General features: G+C 42.3%; 1 protein-coding gene across 1 annotated transcript in view; it reads left to right on the forward strand.

Moving 5' to 3' along the window:
- CPS1 (carbamoyl-phosphate synthase 1) overlaps positions 1-24,750 on the forward strand; it is a 144,346-nt gene that overhangs the window by 88,855 nt on the left and 30,741 nt on the right. The window contains exons 22-27 of the mRNA XM_006276652.3: positions 2,413-2,554; positions 3,775-3,840; positions 4,427-4,490; positions 9,723-9,904; positions 21,044-21,238; positions 22,579-22,646. Coding sequence (XP_006276714.2) covers positions 2,413-2,554; positions 3,775-3,840; positions 4,427-4,490; positions 9,723-9,904; positions 21,044-21,238; positions 22,579-22,646 — 717 coding nt within the window. The remainder of the gene's footprint in view (positions 1-2,412; positions 2,555-3,774; positions 3,841-4,426; positions 4,491-9,722; positions 9,905-21,043; positions 21,239-22,578; positions 22,647-24,750) is intronic.

Genomic DNA, 24,750 nt, shown 5'->3' on the forward strand with positions numbered 1-24,750 from the left:
ATCTAAGAGGTAAATCGAACTTAGATGCATCTTTGCTAATTGCTGGTGATGGCGGGCATTTGTTTTGCCAGAGACTAGGGCAATGTTATTTGGTCTCTTCCCTTCTGTGAAAGCATTTCTGTGCTGCAGATTAGACACACGAAACATTAAACTACCCTCTGCAGAAGCTTTTCAAACATGCTTCGAATCTGCATCCAGCATTGGCATTTTCTATACTTGCTTTTTGGGCTGCTCTTTATTTGAAAGCAATTCATAAGCTGAATATACAGGATTGGCCCTAGGTGAGCAGGGGAATATTGCATTGAAGAAGTTGGTCTATGAGGAAACAAATCTCAGCAAAGCCACTAGATACAGCAGGAGTAGATTGTTCTCTAGAATTCTTATGTGCACCATTTATTGCAGTGAGTTTTAGATCATGCAGGTCCCTTCTCTCTCACAGCTAGCAAACAGCAGTATTGGATAATGAGGCCTGAAGGGATAAAGCTGACATTACTGCATGGAACCCTTTGCTAGCATGATAGAGGCTCCAAACCACAGTTTCACTAATAGCAAGGAATTAATTGAACATATTTAATCTTTTTAAAATGTTGCTACTCAGAAGCCAATACTAGCTCCCATAGTCATATCATCTCATACTGCAGATGGGGAAGCCAAAGAGACAAGATGTGTCTTTGGATAGGTCACAGAAGGAGTTTAGAGTAGGGATTAGACTTCAAGAGTACCTAGCTCCCCACTCCGTTCATAGAGCAGTCTACCACCCACGTTGACTGCCCTGGGGCACACACCTATTTTAAAGTAGCCCTTTATTTAGCCCAATCTGTGTGAAGAATTCAGCCCAATGCCTCTCTTGTTCTTCAGCTTTCTGAATCATTCAAACAAACCAGCTTTTCCCCTCTCCTCCCCCTCACATAACATAATGCTATTTATTTAAAAATACCACAAAGCAAAGGACATAATTCAAGAGCTCTGATTTAGGAAAATAGCTTGTTTGTTAATCATTTCCTCTTTCCTGATTCAGTGCTTGCTTGCACATAAAATATTGATTTATTGGGCAAGCAAGGATGCTCTTGGCAATGAAGATGAAAGGCAGAAGTGCTGAAAAATATGTAGGCTTTTTATGTTTTTGCAAAAGCGTTGCTTAGAAAAAATAGCTTAGACATCAGAGAGAGAGACAGAAACTTTGTCAGACTGAAAGGCAGAGGCAAAGAATGTCACAGATGCTTGTGATGGAAGGGGACAATGGGAGTGGAGATTAAAAATGCAAAAAAGAGAGCTGGCAAGAAACATTAGGTTCAGCTGAGAAGGTGCAGACATGGTCAGAGAAAGCAACAGAGCTGGGGAAAGTCGCAAAAACATGTGAGGTGCCTGAGCAGAGAAGAAGTGGAAAGAACAATAAAATCTAGGAGTTGCTGAGAGATCTCATTTGAAAATAAATATATCATGGCACAAGGGATGGAGAAAGTAAATTGGGCTTACTTCTGTGCCTATTTTACAAATGAACCTTGGGAACTCATTGCCACTTGATAGTGCTGATGCCAAGTGATTAGCAGGAATTTTAAAGAACTAGCCATTTACATAAATAATGAGAACTGCTATTATAGTAGGTGCGATAAATTATGCTTTGACAAATATGTCAATTACAAACTAACAAGGGTTAAGGGGGATACCCCTTGAGTAGGCCATTCCATAATTCCTTCCTTTAGAGCTTTCTCTAAATCATCAAGCCACTCTTAAAGACAAGATATTAGGCTAGGCAGACCACTGGTCAGAGTCTGTCTGGTGTTTGCTACCTGTTTGAGCTTAAAATGAAAAAAGAAAAACAAATAGAAAAACAAAAAGTGGAGGAGGGAGTCAGACAAAGTGTGGGTGTGAGGATGTGGATGCACTGAAGTTGAAGGGAGGTAATAGGCAGACGAGGTTCTTTGGGTAAATCCAATATTTTTTATTAGAGTGACTCAAATAGTTGGAAAAAGGAAGGTAACAGGCACATATCAGTTATTTGTTCATTTAAGAGTCATTGGTAACAAACACTGTCCTCTTGTACTGGATTGTTGTATATAAGTGTGATGCTACACCCAAGTGAAGCACTCATGGAAAGGACAAGGCTTATTATCAGTTTCTAAAGAGGAGCTCTCTGTTAGCTCAGCATAGTGACTCTGAATATGAGAGAGAGGGCCATGAGTCCAATGCCTCATTATAAGCCTATAAACTTTAACTAAAAGCTTCTGTAAAGGGTAAGCAGATGTAATTTCTTGTGTACAGAACTGAGCACTTATGTTTCTCTCTTCACCTGATACATATACATTCTTATAGCAGGGGTCCCAGGGTGCAACACAGAGAATATAGGCAGAAATGTGGTTTATGTCTGTTACCAGAAAGTGCTATATATTTTTTCTACTATATTTATCCTAGTGACTCAATTCCAGAAGAAACATTGAGGAGGGCCAAACAGATTGGCTTCTCAGATAAACAGATTGGGAAATGCTTGGGAGTGACTGAGGCCCAGAGCCGTCAGCTAAGGGTGAAGAAGAACATAATGCCTTGGGTGAAACAGGTACAGTATGAAGCATAACTGCCTTGGCAGCATTGCTAGTAGGGTGGGGACTTCTGTTGATTCAGGTAACATGAGATTGATATGCCTGTAGAAACTACATGGAGATGCAAATTTGAGGATGGAATCTTGGCTCCACTGAAATCAGCGAAGCCAGGATTTCACTCTTGTGTTTTACTTCTACTGCCTCCTGCCTCCAACCTTCCAGCTCCAAATCCTATGTTGCGGACCTTAATGCAACAACTTGAAACAGTGGGCTGAGTAAAAATGTGCTGCTTGTATTAGCCTCCCCAGAGAAACACAAAATGTTTTCTCTCTCCTTCTGGGTGGCCCAGATTGAAACCTTGCCATTTAGCTGCAGGGAATTGTGAAAGGTGGAGAATACCAATGCTGGCCCACTACACTGTGACCGTGAAAAGTATAATCTCACTTTCTTGGTAGTAACTTTTTACAGGGTAATACTTTATTTTAAGTGTCCCATCATTATGGGTTCATTTAGTATTCATTGTGATAGTACTGAGTATAATGAGCTCATCTGGTATTCATGACGATGTCACAAGTGCTTTCATAGGTGTTCCATTGTCGTTTTGCCTCTCATTTAAGGGATGCTGATACTAAAGAGCTACCAGCTGGTTTTGTCCTTTAAAAAAAATCACTGGATGTTCTTGAACGTGTGCAGAGAGCCCATCTGTATCTTCCAGTCCAGTTCCAGATGTCAGATATTCTTCTGCTCCCCAGCTGCTGTTTGCTTTCCATGTCCTCACCTAGCCTCCACAAAGTTGGCCTGCTTTATACTGTATTTTTTGCATATGGCACTGCAGTGCTAAATTTACTTGTGTGCCAAATATCCTTAATAAGGCCATTCCACTTATGACTGCATTTGTGGCAACAATACTTACACTTCTCCTAGAACCACAGAGTACTAGTTGTATTAATAATAGTAATGAGTGAGCAGGATATTCTTCTATATAGTGCTAACAACATAAGGCCATGTTATTCATTACTCACAAGTATTTAGGCTCTCAGTGGGGAGTAATGAAAATGGTTGAAAATTGGAAAGTGCTTTGCCTTTTAGCATGTAAAATTTCCCTTTCTGGGAAGGAGGTGGCAAGAAGCAGTGTGTGAGTGGCTGGATAGAAATAGGTCACGAGAAGGAAAAGAACAGAAAATGACCAAAAGAAAACTCATAAACTGGTCAATTTCTCTTTTTTTCACTTTTACAGATTGACACACTGGCAGCAGAATACCCTGCATTAACTAACTACCTCTATATCACATACAATGGACAGGTAAGTCCTGTCACATAGTATAGTTGCTGTGTATTCTAATATCTTTTCCCTCCCTGATTAGACCCTAGAGACACTGCAATTAATTCTCATTCTTGGCAGCAGGTTACTGTTTCAGATGATGTGATGCCTAATCCACTGGAGCCGGGTAGAACTTTTTTCCTCTTTAAATATTGATGTAGTGCATTTTAGTGTTAGTGAGGGAACCTGTATTGATAGCACTCATGTCCTCTCTGCATATTACAGTTATAGCCAAAGCACTAGTAGTGCAAGCTTCTGCAATGAAAACGACACTGGCATACTGACATTTGGTATTAGGAAACTGTGTAGATCCATGAGTTACTCTGGCACTTCAGATAACTAGAATCTGAGGCCCTGAGTGTCATCTCAGTTAGGTAAAATTCCTATCAGTTTCAGTAGTGTTACCTGTTATCCCTAACTTACACTGCAACAAATTAAGATCAGACACATCCCCTGAATGTCTTACTTTTGGATATGGGCTGAACTTGAAAAACAATTTGTTCTCATAAATGCAGAGTTGGAGCTGCTGGGTACAGATCCTAATGACTTCTCTCCATTCCTGTCTTAGGAGCATGATGTAAAATTTGATGACCGTGGAACAATGGTGCTGGGCTGTGGACCATATCACATAGGTAAATCTTACTTACAGCTCCTCTGTCCTTCTGGCACCCTAAAGTCATCTTTGGGAATTCTTGTGATTCATTTGTTCCTCTTTTCATATGGTAACAAAACTAGCCAGAACATGGTATATAATACCTGGTTTCAAAATACAGAACTTGCTTTTTACATTTGCTTGGGGACATCGTTTCATGCCCTGGAAAATATAGAAGATTTCTTATTACTTTACCACTGAAATTTGAGAGCATGTTGCCTGTTTGTGATTTTCAGTGTCCTCCCCCCAACTTTTCTTACTTGCAGCTAAAAAAATCCTTGGAATCTAGCATCTTGTACCCATATTCATTGCTGTTACAGCTGTGTCATTTAAATGCATATGATTGTATTTGATGAATCCTTATACCTATCAATGAGAGTCTTTAGGTGAGCTGTTATGTCTATTAAGTGTCTTAACAGACCATTACAGGGGTGCAGGTTGTAGCCGTGTTGATCTAAGTACGTAGGCAGACAAGGTTCTTTGGGTGAATCTGATATCTTTTATGAGACCAACTTAAATAGTTGGACATTTTTTTTTTCTAACTATTTAAGTTGGTCTCATAAAAGATATCAGATTCACCCAAAAAACCTTGTCTTAACAGATCATTATGATATTTAAAAAGACCACCAACATAATTAAAAAGCACAAAGGTTTTCTAATGAATATTAGAGCTGGTCAAATAGATTGCTGTGAATAATTTATTTAATAGTTTCCCATTTTTCTGTTCCAAACAATTTATAATTTTTAAATATTTTTTTCATTATTTAGCTGTTTTCTGTACAGTTTTTGGTATATCATTCACAAGTAGTTTGTTGAACGTATTTAATATCTGAAATTCAAACTGTGTTGTTCATTATTTAATAGACATGCAGGTTACATGGTATATGTCTGTCCTCTGATTGGAGGGCCATAACTGAAACAGGTTCACTGTGAGAATATTGAGACGAATTAAATCAGAAAGAACACGTGGTTAATATTCTCTCATATTTGCTGTTTCTGTGAACATTTTCTGCCAGTAACATATTGACTAGAAAATTTGCAGAAGGTAAATACAAAAGGGCCACAATACTGTTGAGCAGTTCAAACAAATATTTGGGTAAACTATTTTGATGTGTTCACCTAAAACTAGTAACTATTGTGGATTAAGACCATGGGTGTGACTTTGGTTTTGTATATTTTGTTATTGAAATACTAGCTTTATAATCTCCAGTAAAGGGTAAATGAGACTAAAAAGCAAGGTTGATAGAATGGTTACTTTACTTCCATAAGCCATTTTCTGTGTGCAATAACTGAGTTTTTCTTTTTTTGGGGGGGGGGGGTGCTGGTGGTGTTCATATTAATCTGTCAAAAGCAGTTTAGCAAAACTTTTTATGGTGCTGTTATATGAAGCAGATGCACTTCAGTGGGATCTCTCCAGTTTTCTCTATATTCATGTATTTGTAAGGTTAAACATGGGGCCATGATTTCGGTCAAAATGTAAAAATTGTTTTATTTCTTGTGATTCCAAGCAGATGTATTCCAACCTTTCTTGTAGAAAATCTCTCAATATTTTACATTTCTTTAATGCAGGCTTTTAAAGAAATCAACAATATATATTTTTCAAACAAAAATCAGGCAGTTCTTACTGAAAATTGTGCCTTTAAGGTAATAAAATCATTAAGGGCTTTAATAACACTTTTTGGGGAAAATCACTGAAAATTTGTGAAAAACTGAAAATTGATATAATGCTGGCAGTTGTATACATTTTTTTTACATGACTTCCATTTTTATAGGATTACTTTTAAGAAAATTTGGACCTGTCTATCTGATACATAACATCATGAGTCATGTGTCTATCTTTAAAAAATAGCCTTTGTTCACAAACTAGACTGTTATTTTGACTGGCGCAACTATATTACCTTCCCAGAAATTATTTCTGTATCAATAGTAAGCCACTACAGCGATGATTGCGAACATTACCTATTGGTTGCAATCCCCTTTTGTCTGTTACTGTATGTGCCTAGAATATACTGTTACAGCTTCTCCACTTTTCCTGAGTAATATCCCATATATTCAAGTGATGATCTCAGTTCACCTTTATTTCTCAAAGTTGAGGCTTCATACATATGTAAAGACATTTAAATAATTGAAATTAAATAAAACGGCTGGTGACCTGCTACTAACTTCTGTTAGAAAGGTCCAGTTTCAAATTTGGGATGTTTTTCATATTCAGCAGTCCATCAGATCTAAATATATTGCTCATTTCAAGATTCTAGCTTGATATGAATATGGAAATGAATTGTTTGTCTGTCAGAGAGTGACCTGTAATAACCATCTGTTTGTTACTAGATATTGTTGAAAGAACAATTATGCACAGGTTGAATTTCATACAGAACTTGCCACACAATTATGTATAAAATAACCATATCGATTCTTAATGATCATGTAATGACTGCAAACACATTATGATGAATTCAAGCTTTTTCATAGATCGTAAGCATAATCATTTAATGATGATCTTTAAATTTTAATACATATCATTCCCTGTTTATGATTACCCACTTACACATTGTAGCTTAGACATTAATATTATGTTAGCTGTTGGCACCATGGGCCTGATTCTTTATTGCCCTCCACTTTATTTAGTCATTAGACAAAGTGGGTGCATCTACACGTGTTTTACTGCAGAGTAGACTAATGAACATGAGTCGTCAGTGTGACGAAGTCATCAGAAAAGCTAATGGCACTTTATCATGCATCAGCAGATGCATGATGAACAGAACCAAGGAGGTAATACTTCCCCTCTATCGGGCACTGGTCAGACCGCAGTTGGAATACTGCGTTCAGTTTTGGGCGCAACACTTCAAGAGGGATGTGGATAACCTGGAGAGGGTCCAGAGAAGGGCCACTCATATGGTTAAGGGCTTGCAGGCCAAACCCTATGAGGAGAGACTAGGGCACCTGGACCTTTTCAGCCTCCGCAAGAGAAGGTTGAGAGGCAACCTTGTGGCTGCCCATAAGTTCATCACGGGGGCACAGAAGGGAATTGGTGAGGCTTTACTCACCAAGGCACCCCTGGGGGTTACAAGAAATAATGGCCACAAGCTAGCAGAGAGCAGATTTAGACTAGACATTAGGAAGAACTTCTTCACAGTTAGGGTGGCCAAAATCTGGAACGGGCTCCCAAGGGAGGTGGTGCTCTCCCCTACCCTGGGGGTCTTCAAGAGGAGGTTAGATAGGCATCTAGCTGGGGTCATCTAAACCCAGCACTCTTTCCTGCCTATGCAGGGGGTCGGACTCGATGATCTATTGAGATCCCTTCTGACCCTAACATCTATGAATCTAGGAATTAGCTCCACCATAAAGCATCGTTGATTACACGTGCACTCGACTATCTTATGAAGGAGTCATTTGCTACACTGAAACACACATGTGGATGGTGACTGGGACAGCAGTATTTGAGCTGGGGCAGAGCAGCCCTGGCCTGGCAGCTGACTTAGGGGGTGTCAGTCACACGGCTCTGGAGTTTCAGCACTCTGGTGCTCCAGTTAGCCCCTCCGCTGTCCAGTGCTGCTACCTGGAGCCTGGGGCTGACACCCCGAGCCTGCTGTCATCTTGGGGCTGCTCCACCATGGCTCAAACTGCTGCTTTCCTTGGCACTTGTGTAGATGCTGCACCTGGGAGTAGTGTACTTCAGTACAAAGAGCTCCAGTTTATCGTGTTGCATTAATTGACTGTGTAGACACACCCAATGGCTGGATCAAGATGAGCAGGCTCATGTGGTTCGTGGTGCTGCAAACATTTTTGCAGCACCACAAACCACACAAGCTGCACATTAATCAGTGTATGGTGCTGCTAATTTGCAGCACCACGGCAAAATTTTCTCCCAGGATTTCCCAGTAACAAAAAAAAACCTGGAAAAAAGTGGCGCAAACTACACCAAAGTGGCAAGTGTAGGGACAAATACAGAGACAGGGGAGCAGGCAGCGAGCCTATGTGCTGAGGTACCCTGTGCCCCAGCCTGGGATGACTGTTCCCTTTTCTCTGCATGCCACAGCGCAGGGGCTCCACTGTGAAGCCCGTGCACTGAGGCACATGGAGCCCCAGCCAGCCCATGGGCAGGGGTATGCACTGTGATGCAAAGTAGTGGCACAAATTTGTGCTGCTACTATTTGTGCTGCTGCAAAGTCACTCCCCTGCTTGTGTGGACCTGGCTGGTGAGTGCAAAGCTGTTCTAAAACAACACCCTTATCTACTTTAACTAAACAACCTGTTGTTTGTTACTATTTCTATTTTTTGTTTTAATGTGTTTCTATCTTTAGACTGTAAGAAAGAGGCCATGGACCACAGTGTACGTGTAAGAGGTGTACATGTCTGGTCACCAAGACCTTTATTGCATATGTCTAGGCAAGAGTATGGAGGAGTGAAGTCTACCCAAGACCTACCTTTCCCCCTTTAGTCTCTTGAGACCGAATCTAAAGCTAGATCGAGACCAGATATTCAGTGCCTTGATGGTTGTAGCTTCTGCCACAAAGGAACAGATAAGAACTGCTGCTGATTGCCTAATGCATCAGTGTGGGGGCATTCCTGTCAGGGTCATGTCCCCTAGCTTTTCTCCAACCAAGGAGTATCCACAAGGCAGTGGGGGGCTAGGGTTTTGAAGGGCCCTATACGCGCCTTACTCTTACCCACCATGAGTAGCCCCAACTCATTCCCACCAGGCCCTCCAGTTGGACGCAGTTTACGGTCATTCCCAGCACCAAGGCATCTCTCCTGTAACAGATGCTTTTCTCTTAAACAGTATCTATGCAAGCCTAAGCTTTATTTCCCCATAGTATTTTTGTACTTCCTAGAATAAAGGATGATCACAAATAATATAGACTAAATTTGGGCACCTTCAAGTTCCTGCCTATTTTGGCTTAAATTCTTTGCAGATAACATTGGAAGGCTGCAGTAGAAGGCTGGCCTAGGATGGACAGGAGTGTCTAGTCATGTAGGCTGACAGACACAATCAAGGCTTGTCTTCCTGAGCTGCTGAGCCAATGCTCATGACATGCTTGAAAAATTATGTTTATGGGTTCTTAAAGTTTCCATGTGAGGCAATTAGATTGCTTGGTCTGACCTGACAGGGAATGTTTTTCAATTCTTTTAAGTTTGGCTGTTATAAGCATTTGTTTGTGCTCCCTCCTGTTAGTCCTTCCTTCCCCTCCTTATTCTCCCCATCTCCTGGCAGGCAGCAGCGTGGAGTTTGATTGGTGTGCTGTCTCCAGTATCCGCACGCTGCGTCAGCTAGGCAACAAGACAGTTGTGGTGAATTGCAATCCGGAGACGGTGAGCACAGATTTTGATGAATGTGACAGACTGTACTTCGAGGAGCTGTCACTGGAGAGGATCCTGGACATCTACCAACATGAGGTAAATAAAAGAAATCCAAACAGCCTCAAAAACAGCATCAGCAAAGAGCCCTGAAGCAGGCCAAACTTTAAGAAATTCAAGTCATTGGCTGCTTTGGTGGGGGTGCCTGCTAAAGCTGTTTATTTTGGACCTTGATGTTGCATTTTCCACATTGTTGCCACTCCTAACAGACTGCTCAGTAATGAATGCCAAATAAATATTAAATTATTTTGCAAAGATGACATACTGTGCAATATTTACGGGCAGATTTAATTTGTTGCACAGTCATTTATTGCTTAAATTGTTCTGCCCTTGGAGTGCTGACTTTCAGTTTCTGATGCTGAAAGCACTTGAGTGTACCCTTGACTTCTAGCATGTGAGTGGTTTACTGAAGCCAGCAGAACAATTCACAGCCTGAAAATGAGCCTAAATGCTTAGGGTATCTGGCTTTATCTTGCCATGATTAGGGGGTCTGAGCGCATTCCGAAGGGTGGCAGTAATAGGTAGTTTGAGGGCAGAGGATGAGAAATTAGAACATTATTTCAGTAATCTCATGTGTGTGGCCTCAAATATGGGGGTTTTAGGTATTTGCAGCTGTTCTGCCCTTGCCATATTGATAAGTGAAAGGGAAATCCCAGCTAGCCCTTGGATGGATGGAAAAGAGATTTGGTTTGGGGGCAGGGTGGATTGAGGGAAGTATGGAAAAGCTTCAGTGCTTTTATTTTCCTAAATAAGACTTCATGATTGATATTTCAAAGCAACGTGGAGGGAATTAGGCACTCCAGGTCCATTGGAATTCACTGGGAGTTGGGTATCTCGGTTCTTGAAGCAGCTTTGAGGATACTGTTCCATGCTACCTTTCTGGTTCATGTTTCAATGTGTAATGATTGATCTAAGCTGGTTTGAAAATGGCAACAAGTTTCTAAAGATGGTACTGTAGCTAGGCCAGCTGATTATGACTTATGCCTTGAGAAGCAAGTAAAAGACCATTAAAAGCATAATGCACAAAAAATTGCTGTCTATGCATCCTCAGACAAGATTTTCTTGTCATGGATGGGCTCATTTACCACTCACCATGTCTTTGCCCTCTTTTATATTTCTTGTAAAACGTTGATAAAATACATACTGGGCATGTCTACATATGTGCTGTGTGCAGTCATTTAGTACTTGCTTTCTGACACTACTGTACAGTAGCAATGAGTTACTGTGCGGTAGCATTGGCATCACAGTTTGTGCCTGCAAATGCTACAGCACTGTAGTGTCTTGTGTAGACGTGCCCACTGTAACTGAAAAGCATAGCCCTTGGATAAGTCAACATGATTTGTGCCTATTTTCATGCAACAGTCAGCCCAATTTTTTTCTCACTTGAAAAGTTTGCATGAGGATCATTTAAATAAGCATCTAATTAAGCATCTAAACTCTTGTTTATTTAACCAAAACTGAACTTATGAACCTGGGGTGGGGAGAAAATTGGTGTGACAGTCTATCAGAGAAATAACGCTGATGAAACACAGTGCCTAATTACCGTAGGATCAAAGAGAAGGCAGAGATGGCTGATGAGGGAGCAAATGCAAATAGGTACAAAACACATACGTGAAAAGAATAATGCATTTACACTGAGGCCTGGTTTATCTGTAGGCTCTACTTCCCATCTCTCCATAATGATAGCTTATCTTTATTTGTCCAAATTTATATTTTTTGATCTAGATTATGACCTTGGTTATGCTTTTAGGTTTGTTTATGAACCTCCTCAGGTCTGAAACATCCTGAGCACATGCAGTTGAAGCCTGAGTCGTGGCTGAATGCATCTTGAAAAACCAAGACCGTATCACAGTGTTAACTTCCTCAGTTAGTCGTTACCTTATTATCCTGTCATGCCAAACCTTTTCAAGTCACTTGCCAGTTAATTATGAAAGGAGTAGTGGATTTTTGCAAAAATAACAGGTGGTTGGTTTGGTGTAGGAAAACTATAGGTGATATGTCTACACTGCCTATGAAACCCACCTAGGACTGCTGTCATGAAGCATTTTCCAGTCATTAGCTCCTGCTCTGCTTACAGCAGATCCTGAAATGAGGCATGGTACTGGCTTAGAGTAGTGATGAGTATATACCAATAAGCACTCAAGACATAGAGCCTAGGAGGGTTTCTGACTGTGGCTCAGTGCTACTCTAAAGCAGTGGTTGACAGTGTTTTCCAGCAGGGCAGGATAATCCAATGTGGGTCTAAGGCAAGTTGTTACAAGGACTTGATCACCTCTGCTGTTTCTCCCTGCCACAGGGCTGCAATGTGGTGCCATGCTGGGAGAACTCCCCCTCTACCAAAGCCCCAACACTCAGCCGCAACACAGCATAGGCAGAGGCCGCCCCCCAGCCTCCAAATACCACCAAAATGGTAGCTTTGCAGGCCACATCATGGGCCATAGGTTGCTGACTCCTGCTTAAAGGCATTGCTACATGCCTCTTTTTGGTACGTTGGTGAACTTGGAGTGGGACCAAGTGGACAGATTATGTTGCAACATGATGATGCTTGGTATGGCACACAGGTGGTGTAGACTTGCAATTTGTTACTAGGGTCATTTCTTGCAGATGTTTGTCAGATTTCTAAGGGTATCTTTATACTGTGGTATCTAGAGGCCCAGCTGCATTACTTTCTGGAAGGTAGTGTTAGGACTCAGAGAGACCTAGACAAATTGGAGGATTAGACCAAAAGAAATTTCATGAGGTTGAATGAGGACAAGTAAAAGTCTTGCACTTAAGATAGAACAATCCCATGCACTGATGCCAGCTGGGGCCTGATTGGCAAGGCAGCAGCTCTGCAGAAAAGGACTTGGGGGTTACAGTGGTCAATAAGCTGAATATAAGACAACAGTGTGCCCTTGTTGCCAAGAAGGCCACGGGCATAATGGGCTGCATTGGTAGGTGTGTTGCCAGCTACCAAGGGAAGTGATTATTCACCTCTATTTGGTAGGGCTGAACGAAATTTTGTCGGCTGTTTCATTTCGATGCTGTTTCAACTCATTTCAAGCTTGAAACAACAAAATTGAAATGAAACAAAGGGCTTTGAAACAGCCTCGAAATGGAATGAGGGCAGTCAAAACACTTCAAAACTTTTGAAACATTTCAAGTTTCAAAGCTGAAGCTGGGCTTGCTTGCAGGGAAACAGAAAGTAAGGAGATGGAGGGGGAAAAGGGGGGAAGGACTGCTCTCATATTGGCTTTGTAGCTGGCCAGTGACTGTGATCCTTCCCTGAGGTCCCTTGCAATCCCAGTGCTCTGGGGGAGGGATGGAAAAAAACCATAAAAAACAGCACTGTTTGAACGGAGCTGCTTTCTGCCCTGGGGCCAGTTACTGAGCTGTGTCTTCCAGCAGCTCAGCATCAGACAACAAAGGCTGTCATTCATTAACTACTTGCTAGCCTAGCAAGTGGGATTCATCAATACCTTTTGCTTTCTATACCCTTTTATTTTATTATTATATTCATTGATTCTTTTCAATTTTCCAGCACACCAAAGCAAAGACACTATGAAAAACATAATTAAGCGTGCTGGAAAGGCAGTTGGCAAGCCTTCAGTGTGGGGCAGAAGAGGGATTAGAGGGATAGAGCTGTAATCCCCCACCCCTCCCCCCTCCAAATGAGATGCAGCCTCTTTGCTACAACAAGCAGGCATAAAGTTTCCACTAGTTCTATAGGCAGCAAGGAGATGGGAGCAGTGCCAGTACCTGTGCCTGAGTCTGCATCCCCTCCAAGAGCACCAGCCATAACACCTCCCCCACTACCACCATGACAACAAGCAGCAGCACCAGCATGACAGTCTCCTCCATCCTGCTTTCACTTCCCATGCTGAGTCTTCCAGTGCCAGAGGATGAGCTGGAGCTGAGTGCCTTAGCAAGGGAAATTTTGGGGAGAAGGGGAAATCTTCTGAGTTTGTGCTCCACACCCCTCAAGTTTCCCCTAGAACCAGGGGAAGGTACTGCGGAGGAGGTTGAGTTAGAGGTGGTGAAGGCAGGGGGCTCAGCTAAGTTTGTTCCTTCTGTTGCTGTGCCTCTGCCTGCTGAGGAGGGGGAAAGTGCAGCAGCATCCACACATGCACCCACATCCCAGAAGCAAGCAGGTAGTATCGTCTGGGATCAATTTGAGCTGGCAGATGGTCCTACATATGCTATCTGCCTGCACTGCAGAGCCAAAATCAGCTGGGGCAAGGGAACAAAATAGACGTGCACCACGGGGATGCTGATGTATCTCCACAGGGACCACCCCCTTGTCCTTGTTTCTCCTTGGCCTGGCACCAGTGGGACTTCCCTTTGGGCATGCTCCCCCTCTTGCTTCAAAGCCCCCATCCCCCCAAAGCAGAAGCAGGCCACCCTGGAACAGTGGAGGAAAGGCGGACAGAAAGCGGGTGTGTTGCAAAGGCAAGCGAGATCACCCAGAGCATTGGGAAGATGCTTGCTGTTGATGGCCAGCCCTTCTCCTTAGTTGAATGGCCAGGGTTCAGGCAGCTCATGGCATTTGTGGCCCCAACATACCAAGTGCTCATACGTACCACCTTCAGCAGGACAGCGGTGCCCTCCCTGTATGAGGCATGCAGGGAGTACTTGGAGGAGCCACACAAGGCAGGTCCACAGGTGGCCTTACACTTCACCTCAGACATCTGGATCAGCCGGGGTGGAGCTCATGTATACCTTTCCCTCACAGGGCAGTGGTGCAGCCAGTCAGGCCATCAGCAGGTTCTCCTTCAAGCTGAGGCGATGGATGGGTCCCACATGGCAACTGAGATCATGGGGGCCATGAACCGCTTGGTGCAGGGGTGGCTTATTGGGCAGGGTGAGCTCACCCATGGGTTCATGGTCACTGACAATGGGGCCAATATGATCGTGGTGGTCTGTGATGCCAACTTTGTTGGCATCTGCTGTGTGGCACACAAGTTCCACCTCATTTTCAGGGATGCCTTGGAGGGGGACAGCACTGGTGATGCCCTCTTTAGCCAGGTGATCCCCGTAGTGAGGGAACTTCAGAACCAAATGGAGAAGTTCCAGGGGATCAATGTTCCTGGCTGGGGCAAGCTGCTGTCACCAGGCACTGTGAGGTGTGCAGGCACTGGTGAGGTGGCTGAAGGAGGGCATCAGGAAATGCCCTGCAGTCCAGCACAGTCTACATGCTGGCTGTCACATGTGACCTGAGAGTGAAGGGGAGTGTATGCAGCAGCCAAAGCCTGAATCACTGAACAGGGGTGCTGGTGAAGAGAGTCAGTGAGGCAGAAGGGTGGAGGTGGGGGGACATGGAATAGCCACCAGCCAGTCTCCTCCCCCCCCCACAGGCACTGCCAATATGGGCCATGGGCATGGTTTCCATGGTAGGGTTCAGAGGCACCAGACCTCACCATCAAGCAGGTAGTGCTCAGGCCTCAGTGACTGCCTATCTCACCAAGGACATGGAGTTGCTGCTGTGCAACCGCTTGGGCTACTGGGCAGCCCCAGCCAGATGTGGCCATATCTGGCCGCAGTTGCCCGGGAACACCTGACCTGTCCACCTGCCAGTGTTCCAAGAGAGAGGGTGTTCAGCATTGCTGATGATGTAGTGACACCCCACCGCACCTCTTTGGATCCTGGTTTGGTGGAGCAGCTGGTGTTCCTCAAGGTGAATCTCCCACTGCTGGGGTTCCCCAAGCCCCAGGTGCAAATGGAATGAGTGCCACCCTCCTCACTCTGTCCACACCTATTTCCTTTTTTCATTTTTTTAAAAACCATTTAATTCCTCACTCTCAGAGCTGGAGGCAGCACACACTATCACCAGCCAGCAGGGGAAGAACATATTCCTGCTGAGCTCCCATGCCAGGACGAACATGGAGGTATGGGCTGGGGCTATCAGGAAGGAGGAGGCTCCAGGTCTTGCACATGACCACGAAAACTGCACTCTGGCAGGGTTGGGAGGCCTGGTGGGACTGCCGGTGGCACAGAAGCCTCAGAAAATGCCAGGACTGAGGATCTCCCTGGGGAAAGATGGGTAGGAAGTGCCATAACCTCCAGCCATCACATGCATGCACATAGTCCTGGCTGGGGAAAGCCCAGACCCATCACATCTTTGACAGGCCTGAGGCTTGTTGGTTGCAGTGGTGTTGTGAGGCTCCAGGTGAGCTCAGCTTAGCTGCCTGGGATGCCAGCTTTCAGGTTGAAAAAAACCTTTGTCAGGCTGAGGAAGCACCTGCAGTTGGTCTGTGTGTGCGCTGTTCCTGGATGGAAGGAATAGTTAAGAAGCCAGAGGCTGGCATGCAGCCAGTTGGAGGCATCAGGGAGTGAGGGACAGACTGGGGTAGGGGGGGAGAGGGATGTAGCAGTGCAGGTAAAAGTGGAGAGGTACCTGGGGAGTCAGATGTCTGGTGCACACACGTGACATGAGTTTTGCTTGTCAGCAGTTTGAGGTACAGTACCCCAGAAACCCCTGCACCTATCTCCTTGAAACTTGGCAGGCTTCGTGGCCTTAGTAGGAGTTACCCTGCCTGCTGTTTTCACACCCCCTGTGCCTTCACACATACAAGCAATACAAATTTTGCTTTCAAGACTTTGAGGTGCAGTTTCCCAGAAACCCCTCCATCTATCTCATTGAAACTTGACAGGCCTTGTGGCCTCAGCAGGGGCTACCATCCCTGCTGTTTTCATTCAAATCAGGCAAGAAATGACAAAGTTATAGGTAGTTTTGTGATTCCTTATTATGGCCTACGGGCGAAACATCAAAACGGTGTTGAAACAGCAAAACAGTTTCAACAAAACTAAATGGAACAGTGCTTTGAAATGAAATGAAATTTGAAATGAAACACTGTCCTGTCAAAATGGTGAAACGGAAGTCAAAATAAAATGGTACTGTTTTGCACCGCCCTACTATTTGGCACTGGTGAAGCCACGTCTGGAGTACTGGGTCCAGTTTTGGGCCCCTCACTAAAGAAATGGTGTGGAAAAATTAGACAGCCCAGTGCAGGGTAATGAAAATGGTTTAGGTGCTGGGGCACACAATTTATAAGAAGAAGCTGAGGAAACTAGGCTTATTTAGTCTAGAAAAGAAGACTGAGAGGGGATTTAATAGCAGCCTTCAACTATCTGAAGGGTGGTTCCAAAGAGGATGGAGCTAGACTGTTTAGTGGTGAGAGATGACAGAACAAGGATTGATAGTCTCAAATTGGAGCAAGGGAAGTTTAGATTAGACTATTAGGAAAAAATTCTCACTAGGAGGATAGTAATGCACTGAAACAGGTTGCCGAGAGAGGTTGTGGAATCTCTATCCTTGGAGGTTTTTAAGACCTGAGCAGATAAAGCCTTGGCTGGGATGATCTAGTTGGAGATGGTCCTGCTTTGAGTAGAGGGTTGGACTAGATGTAACCTTCTGAGGTTCCTTCCAACTAACTTTCTATGATTCTATGTCTTTATCTTTTTTAAAAGCACTTACTGTTTGGTTTGTGATATATAGAGGCTTGAGACTGGGTTTGCTAAGGAGCTGTTAAGTCCATTAGGATATAAGAGGAGTAATAGTCAAATGTAGGATTATGTAACCATATAAATGCTAACAGTAATGAAAAAGGACCTTGCTCTTATTGTGTTGTTTCCATCAATACTTGACAAAGGAGGTCTATTTTAAAGATGGGGAAAGTAAGGCACAGAGAGGTGAGAGACCTTGCCAGAGGTCACCCAGGAGGCAAAAGGCAGACCTGCTACTAGAACTCAGATCTCTCTTAACATGTTGTTTACAATAAAGCAGATAGTATAATACGTCATTTTTGAAAACCACTAGGCTGAACATGAATTTCTTCCACAAACAAATGCCCTTTGAAGTTATTGCCCAAGGAGAGACTAAATAAAAAATGAGGTCCTGATTCTGGAGCACTAAACCTAGTTGATCCTGTAGATATTGATCTTCATGCTTAGCTGCAAGCACAGGAAGAGGCCAGTTGATTTCAAAGACTAGTCTGTTGAACTCTGGCATACTGGTTGGCCCAGACCTTCAAAGTATAATGAGTGGCTTCAGCGAGACAATTTGTGCCCTTAGTTCAGGAAAACACTTATTCCCCTGAGAGCCATCCTGAGGAAGGCTGGTTTTGTGAGGTAAGAACATGCCTACATGTTTGTTGGATTAGGGTCTTACACTGAGTGCTGTTTTATTTCTGTGAGTAGACCATTTTCTTTGAGAGATCCTCAAGATTTGGCCCAGTATTTTGTTAAAACAAATTAAGGTCATGATTCACAAAAACGAATATTATAGAACTAAGTCACATGTTGGATTAAAGTGATTTACTGTGAATGTATGAGTTTCTACTGGAAAGTGGGATGGCAGCCTATGAGGAAAATAATAAAAAAAAAATCCTGCTCACAGATTTATTTGGTTCTTGTTTTCAGTGAAAGTGTTTCCTTTTATTTCACTACCTGTCTGCTTAAGGGTCTCTTTGTATCCTTTTTCCAGTTTTTAGGATCACTCTGAAACAATTCATAAATTTAAAGGAGGTTCCTAGGTACAATTGTAACAGTCTAATTTGTTTTCAAACTCAGGAAAAGAGAAAACCCAACTCTCTTACTAATGGCATAAAAAGCAAGGTGGTAATAAAAATAGAAATTTTATAATAAAAGGGAAAATCATTTTCTTTAGGCTTCTTTTACAAAATTGTGCCTCATGTATATCTTTTAAATATATGTCAGCAAAGTTGTTATTCAGTTTACTTTATAATTAAAATATCACTGTTGATAAATTGGTATGTAATGGAGTCCATATTCCTCCTCAATTTGTTTAGTAGTATGATGTTTCTCCTTAGCTGATCAGTGTTGTTCTTTTGATGAGTATCCTTCGCAGCACAACACTAAATGCTGGACGTAACTTTTTCTGCTTTTGAGGTAGAGTGAATGTTTAGGATCTCTGCTCTCTCTCTGCCTAGTCATCATAGCTTTTTCTAGCTACTCAGGGTTGGAGTCCATGATATCGCCTCATCTGACATATTCCAGGGTATTGTAATATTTTGGTTTTATAGATATGAGATTTGTGTTGCTCCACAAGTTCCAAAGGGAGACATGCCAAGTGAAACTGTCAGAAATACTGAAGGAAAAAGAGACTGAAAATAGAATGTTAAGCGGAAGGGTAAATGTTAAAATACATTTTGGTTTAGCAAACATTTTGGTTGAGTGCCTTCTCTAAGCATCATTAGACTGGTAGATGAACAGCAAACACCTCTACATCACAAGAAATGACTTGCTTGTTCATGTGGTAGTACTCTGTCCTCTGGGATGGTATTGATCCAGTGCTATGGCATGTTATTAAGGTGCTGTAATTGAACTAGATGTAAAACCTAGGGCGTAAGTATTCCTGGCTTCTAGAGAACTTGAAGAGTAGAGAGTGAGCAAATCCAATCTCTTAGCAAATACTACAGATGGGTAGTTGTATCCTTCTAATCTGTACCCTGCAATTTGCAAGGCATGTCTCACTTCTTGTCCTAAGTTCTCACATATTATTTTGTTGTAGGGCTTCTCCATTTCCTCCCAGATACAGCTACAGATCCAAAGGAAATAAAGTGATCTCAGTATTGTATGCATTAGTTTGTTCACTTTGTGAACTGCTCTTTTAGCTTTTGGGATAAAAAACACTATAAAGATGAATTTACATTACAATAGAAAATTAACCATGTGATTATTGAGCAGGATTTATAATATTTAAATTGTACTAACATTTATTATTAGTTGGTTCCCATAGTCCCTTACATCTTTGGCATACATGATTGGAACCTACTGTTCTTTTAAAACACTCATTAAAACTGAATTCTTCCACCAGCGCAGTCAATGGCAAACCTTTTCAGTAAAACTGCACTTGTCAGTTAACCTAAGTTGATGCACTTGCGCTCTAAGATAGCACCAAGGTCTAGATTATTCCATGCTTTTGTATTTGATTTTGTCTTTTTATTTGTTAGAGATGGTTAAATAATTGCAAAATGGTGTTTGCAAATGCTCACTTGATTCTAAACAGCTGTTGCATTCACTCATGGTTTTGCCCTGACTCGCCTTTTATGCTCAGCTTCTTTACTGAACAGTAGCTGTTTAAATGGCATGAAACTGGGCCAAATGCATTATTTAATTATCCTAAATTATTGCATTATTTAAATGCAATGTACACCCACATTAATTTTACATATGCTTTGAGGTGGCTTATTTTTACTATTGTGAATATTCACACCAAATTTTTTTGTTCCCATAAGCTTTAATGTCTGTTTCCTCATTCATATGTGAAAAAGGATATTCATATGTAAACAAGCCTGTTCATTATTTGTGATTCATTATTCTTTTGTTTAAAATGGTAAGGTCATCCAAGCAGGAAACCACAAAAAAAGACCCATGTACTTAGGTTAGCAATACCCCCTGACTTGTCTCATACAATGAAAAGAGGTAGAGAATTTGAGAGAGCCCTGTAGTCTGAAATTTGCTTGCATAAGCTGTGAGTTGAATATGTATGAATCCATAAGCAGAAATCTGGATTCTAAATAAAAAAAAAAGACTAAATGTATTGAAAACAAGAAACCCAAACCCAATAAGCCCCTTATCTGTTGAGGTTTATGTAGTCCAATCAGCTGTCTATTCTTCAGTCTGTAGGTTTGTTTGCATTGCAAAGCATTGGACAGGCTGTTAGCCTTACTCAAAGACAGGTTCTTATTACTTGCATGTGGCTTCATAAAGGAGAAAGGGATTTAAGACATCCCTTTCCCATCTGAAGCCTGTCCTTCCCAGGGAATGCAGCATAAGAGGGGGAGCTGGCTTTGCAAGGCCACTGCTTCACATGCTTCCCATCCCCAAGGGTGACAGGAGTGATGAATACATTGGGGGTGGGTTGGAGTCTTTGATCTGACCCAGATAGCCTGGGTACTAAAGCTAAAGATAGTTTGAATGAACTATGATTTAATCTTGTGTTGTCAACATCTTGGGTAACTCAAAGAAGGAATGCACCTTTTCCCTAGGAAAGATGTAGTCTCTGATTTGCAGTCTGCTTCTTGAGATGCTCCTGGATCAATACAACTCTGTTCTGGCACTGTTTGGATAGGTTGCAAAACAGTGCATTGGCTAATAAATAATAGTAATTGCTAACAAAGGGAGATGTGACTTTGCATGACCATGGACCCCACTCTCTTGCTCTCTTCTTGTCTGCAGGGATGCAGTGATTGCGTTATTTCTGTAGGTGGGCAGATTCCAAATAACCTGGCAGTACCACTGTACAGGAATGGAGTGAAGATCCTGGGCACCAGCCCTTTGCAGATTGACCGGGCAGAAGACCGATCTGTATTCTCAGCTGTTTTGGATGAGCTCAGTGTAGCTCAGGCACCCTGGAAAGCTGTTAGCACTTTGGTATGTCTTATGTGAGAAGTGACATGGATTTGGATATTTTATTTGCTCTTCAAGTGGCTTACCTTACAAGTTAATTCCCAGCTGTAGAACAGTGGTTTTCAACCACAGTAACCTGTGGTCCATGGACCCCTGGGGGGTAAGGTCCACAAGGTCCTGGGTGTTCAAAAACTATGTCTAAGGGCTCCATGAAAGATGACTATGATCAATCAAAATATGTGAGTACCCACACTTACAATTCAGTGGGGTCTTAACCTCCATTCAGAATTTCCAAAGGAGTCTGCATCTTCATTTGAAAATCTTTAGGGGTCCACAAATGAAAAAAAAATTGAAAACCTCTACTCTAGAACAGTGATTCTCAACCTTTTTTGTACCAGGACCCACTTGTAAACATTAATAGCCAGTCCCGACCCAGTGCCCAACCCCCAGTGTGTGGGGCAGGGGGCAGGTGTGTGCGGGGTAGGGAGGGGGAGGGCAAAAAGCCCTTCGCAGGCTGGAACTCTGCTAGCCTGCAAAAGAAAAGCCACGGTTTGCCAAATTTGTCTCCTTTAAAGGAGAATCCATTTGTTTGCAACCCTTTCATATACTCTTGCAGCCCACTTTTGTGTCGTGGCCTATAAGTTGAGAAACTCTGCTCTAGAACATGCATTAGGAAAAAGTTTACTATCAACATTCATGCACTTCTTAATCACGGTAAGCTTCAGTGACAACATTTACAAGGTCTGAACCTTCTCTTTGTTTAAAGTATATTCCAGAGAAAATGGTAAAACAGTGTTGGAGTTGGGAGGGGAAGATTACTTTTATGCTACCCTGATCATGGGTCTTTAACGTAAGCTAGAACAACCTCAAGGTGGTTCTGATTTACTCCCTGGCCTCAAAAACCAAACCAAACCAAAAAACAATAAAACAGGGAGATTGTCCCCTTGCTCCTCATGCTCTTTTGACTCAGGGGTAGAGAGGAATTGACGTATCAAATGTTGACAGCTCTTATAACTTTTGAGTATATTATACTACTCAGGCACCACAAAACATGTAAAATGGCCCAGAGAATCCAGCCCAGTAGTTTTATGCATATTGCTTTTCACTATTGTAAGCTCTAATCAGTCTTTCTCACTATTATGCTATGTAGACAAGCACCCTATGTGTGAGGGTTTGTGAGGAAAACTAAGAGCTGAAGAAATTCAGAGATTCAGCCTTGTCTGTACACTCTTGTCTGATGATGAGAATATTCTATTTTTCATTATCTTTATTGAGGATAAGGGTAAATGTAGCTTGTTTTACCATTACAAATATAATTTAAAACCTTCCTAAATTCATAATCTATTTCCCCCCTTACTTTTTAGAAAGAAGCTGTTGATTTTGCATACTCTGTGGGCTACCCATGCTTGCTGAGGCCTTCCTATGTGTTGAGGTAAAGCTTGTCTATCAATGTATATCAGACTGCATGAAGTATGTACAAAAGTAAGGTGGGGGGGGGAGATTTTTGAAGGGGGAGGAGAAGAGCTGGTTCTCTAGAAGATGGACAGAAATACTGTGCTGGGTGAAAACAGGATACAGCTTTCATTAAAAGAAGCCAAGAATCCACTAAGTCTCTTGGGCACTGAACAAAGGCAGGACAAGGTCCTAATAATGTCTGTTTGCTTTCGTACTTTACTTCATGCCCCAAGGCCAAGAGCTTGAGACATCTGTGATACTCCTTGGGGTTCTTGGAAATGTTTTGTGATGTCTGTCCATCAGTGGAAAGGAGAAATAGTTTTGCATGCAGAAAGAGAGACAGAAACATACTAGGAACATGTATCCAGCCAGCAGCTGTTGTCAATCAGAAATGATAGCACATCACTATATGTTATCAGCTCCTCTGGATGCAGCTTCCTGTTTACAAATGCTCTTTTGCACCTGTTTTTTGTCTCTCTATTTTGGCAGCTACTTTTTTTCAAATAGTTCCTTTACAAAACCAAGCATTTCCAACAGCTAAACTTTGCAAGAAGTTGCATCAGCACACACCAGGGTTCTGAACAATCACTCTTCAGAGGTGAATGCAGCGAGGAGCTTCATAGCTGAGCAGATAGGAAAAGAGATGCAATTTGCTGGGTGCAATTTGCAAGTGCAAATAGATTCAGAGATGGGGTCCTTTTAATAAGAAAGAGAGACAAATATCAAAATGAGTAGCATCATGTTCATTTTAAATGGAGTAGAAACAATCTTTTTATTTAAAAAAAAAATTAATGTGTGAACTGAATACAGAATGATATAGAACTGCTGAACCATTGTGTATGAAGCCCTCTAGCAGGAATAGAACTCCCTATAGCTTGGGGGTGGGTTATAAAATTCTATAGATGTGTGTCCCTAGGCTTTTAGGGAAAAAAATCTATAGATCCTATCAATTTTATCCCATTCAGTAAGACTTTTGCATTAGAGACATTTCTAATTCAATACTTCAGAGGTGTTTTAAGTCCAGGGACAAGAGGAGTATATGGGGTGGAGGATGGGGAGTGGGGAGGGGATGGTAGTAGAGTGGACATGCATCAAAATTTCAAAGCAAAAAATAAATCTTGCAGTATTCTGGCTATCTTCCCTCACCTTCCAAAGCAGAGTAATTCTTGTGGTTATAATCCTCACTAATTTCATGCAGGACCCTTGTGACCCTTAAATTGTGCATGAAATAGAGTGGACCAGATCCTTCGTTGATGTAAATTGGCATAGTTGTTTTGAAACCCATGGCTTTATACTGATTTATATAAGCCCAGTAAGAAAAGGAGAGTACAGGGAAATACTATGAGCATTCAGGCAATCTCACCTACTTCTCTTAGGTAAAATTGACAGCTTTTAAAACATTCCCTAAGGGAATACTCTTAAATCCCCTTTCCTCCAAATTTCCATGAGAATTTAACACTGAAGTAAAAGGGCCAGTGAGACTTACTGAGTATAAGTAGAAGTATAGTAGGAAAAAAACAGGTGTAACAGTTTCTTCTTTTTTTTTAAAGAAGGTTTTTATATGCAGTTGGTTATAAAAGTGGAGCAAACTGAGGCCATCCTCTTTCTCCCAGCCCCCTTTTCTTGAAAGTTTGGATGATGAGATTTCAGAGCAAATTTTTTTCACATATGGTCCTCAGGCACTGGAAAGCATTCAGTGGCAGGGCCCAGCCACACAATTCCTAGTAAAACACTGCACATTTTCTCCACACTCAGGCTGTCACAGATATTGCCAAGCCTATGCATATCTGTTTCCACCTGGCATTGTGACAAGCAGGTGCTCCAAAGACTGGATAAAGTGTCCCTTTTGGTAGTGAACTCCTAGCTAACATGCACACATACAGAAAGATGAGAAACTGGTGGTGAACTGAGGGGAGAGGCTTGATTCTGAGTGGGAAGAAGTCACTGAGTAGATGTCTTGTGGAAGATGAGACAAAGGGTTTACAGCATTAGATCAGAAAGGGGAGCTTGGGGAAGGGTTATGCTACACTTCAGCTTCTTTTTCGATTCTTCACTCAAGCCCTGTTTTTCCTCCCAAGTTT

Source organism: Alligator mississippiensis, chromosome 4 (genome assembly GCF_030867095.1).
Source record: "Alligator mississippiensis isolate rAllMis1 chromosome 4, rAllMis1, whole genome shotgun sequence".
Lineage (NCBI taxonomy): Eukaryota > Metazoa > Chordata > Crocodylia > Alligatoridae > Alligator > Alligator mississippiensis.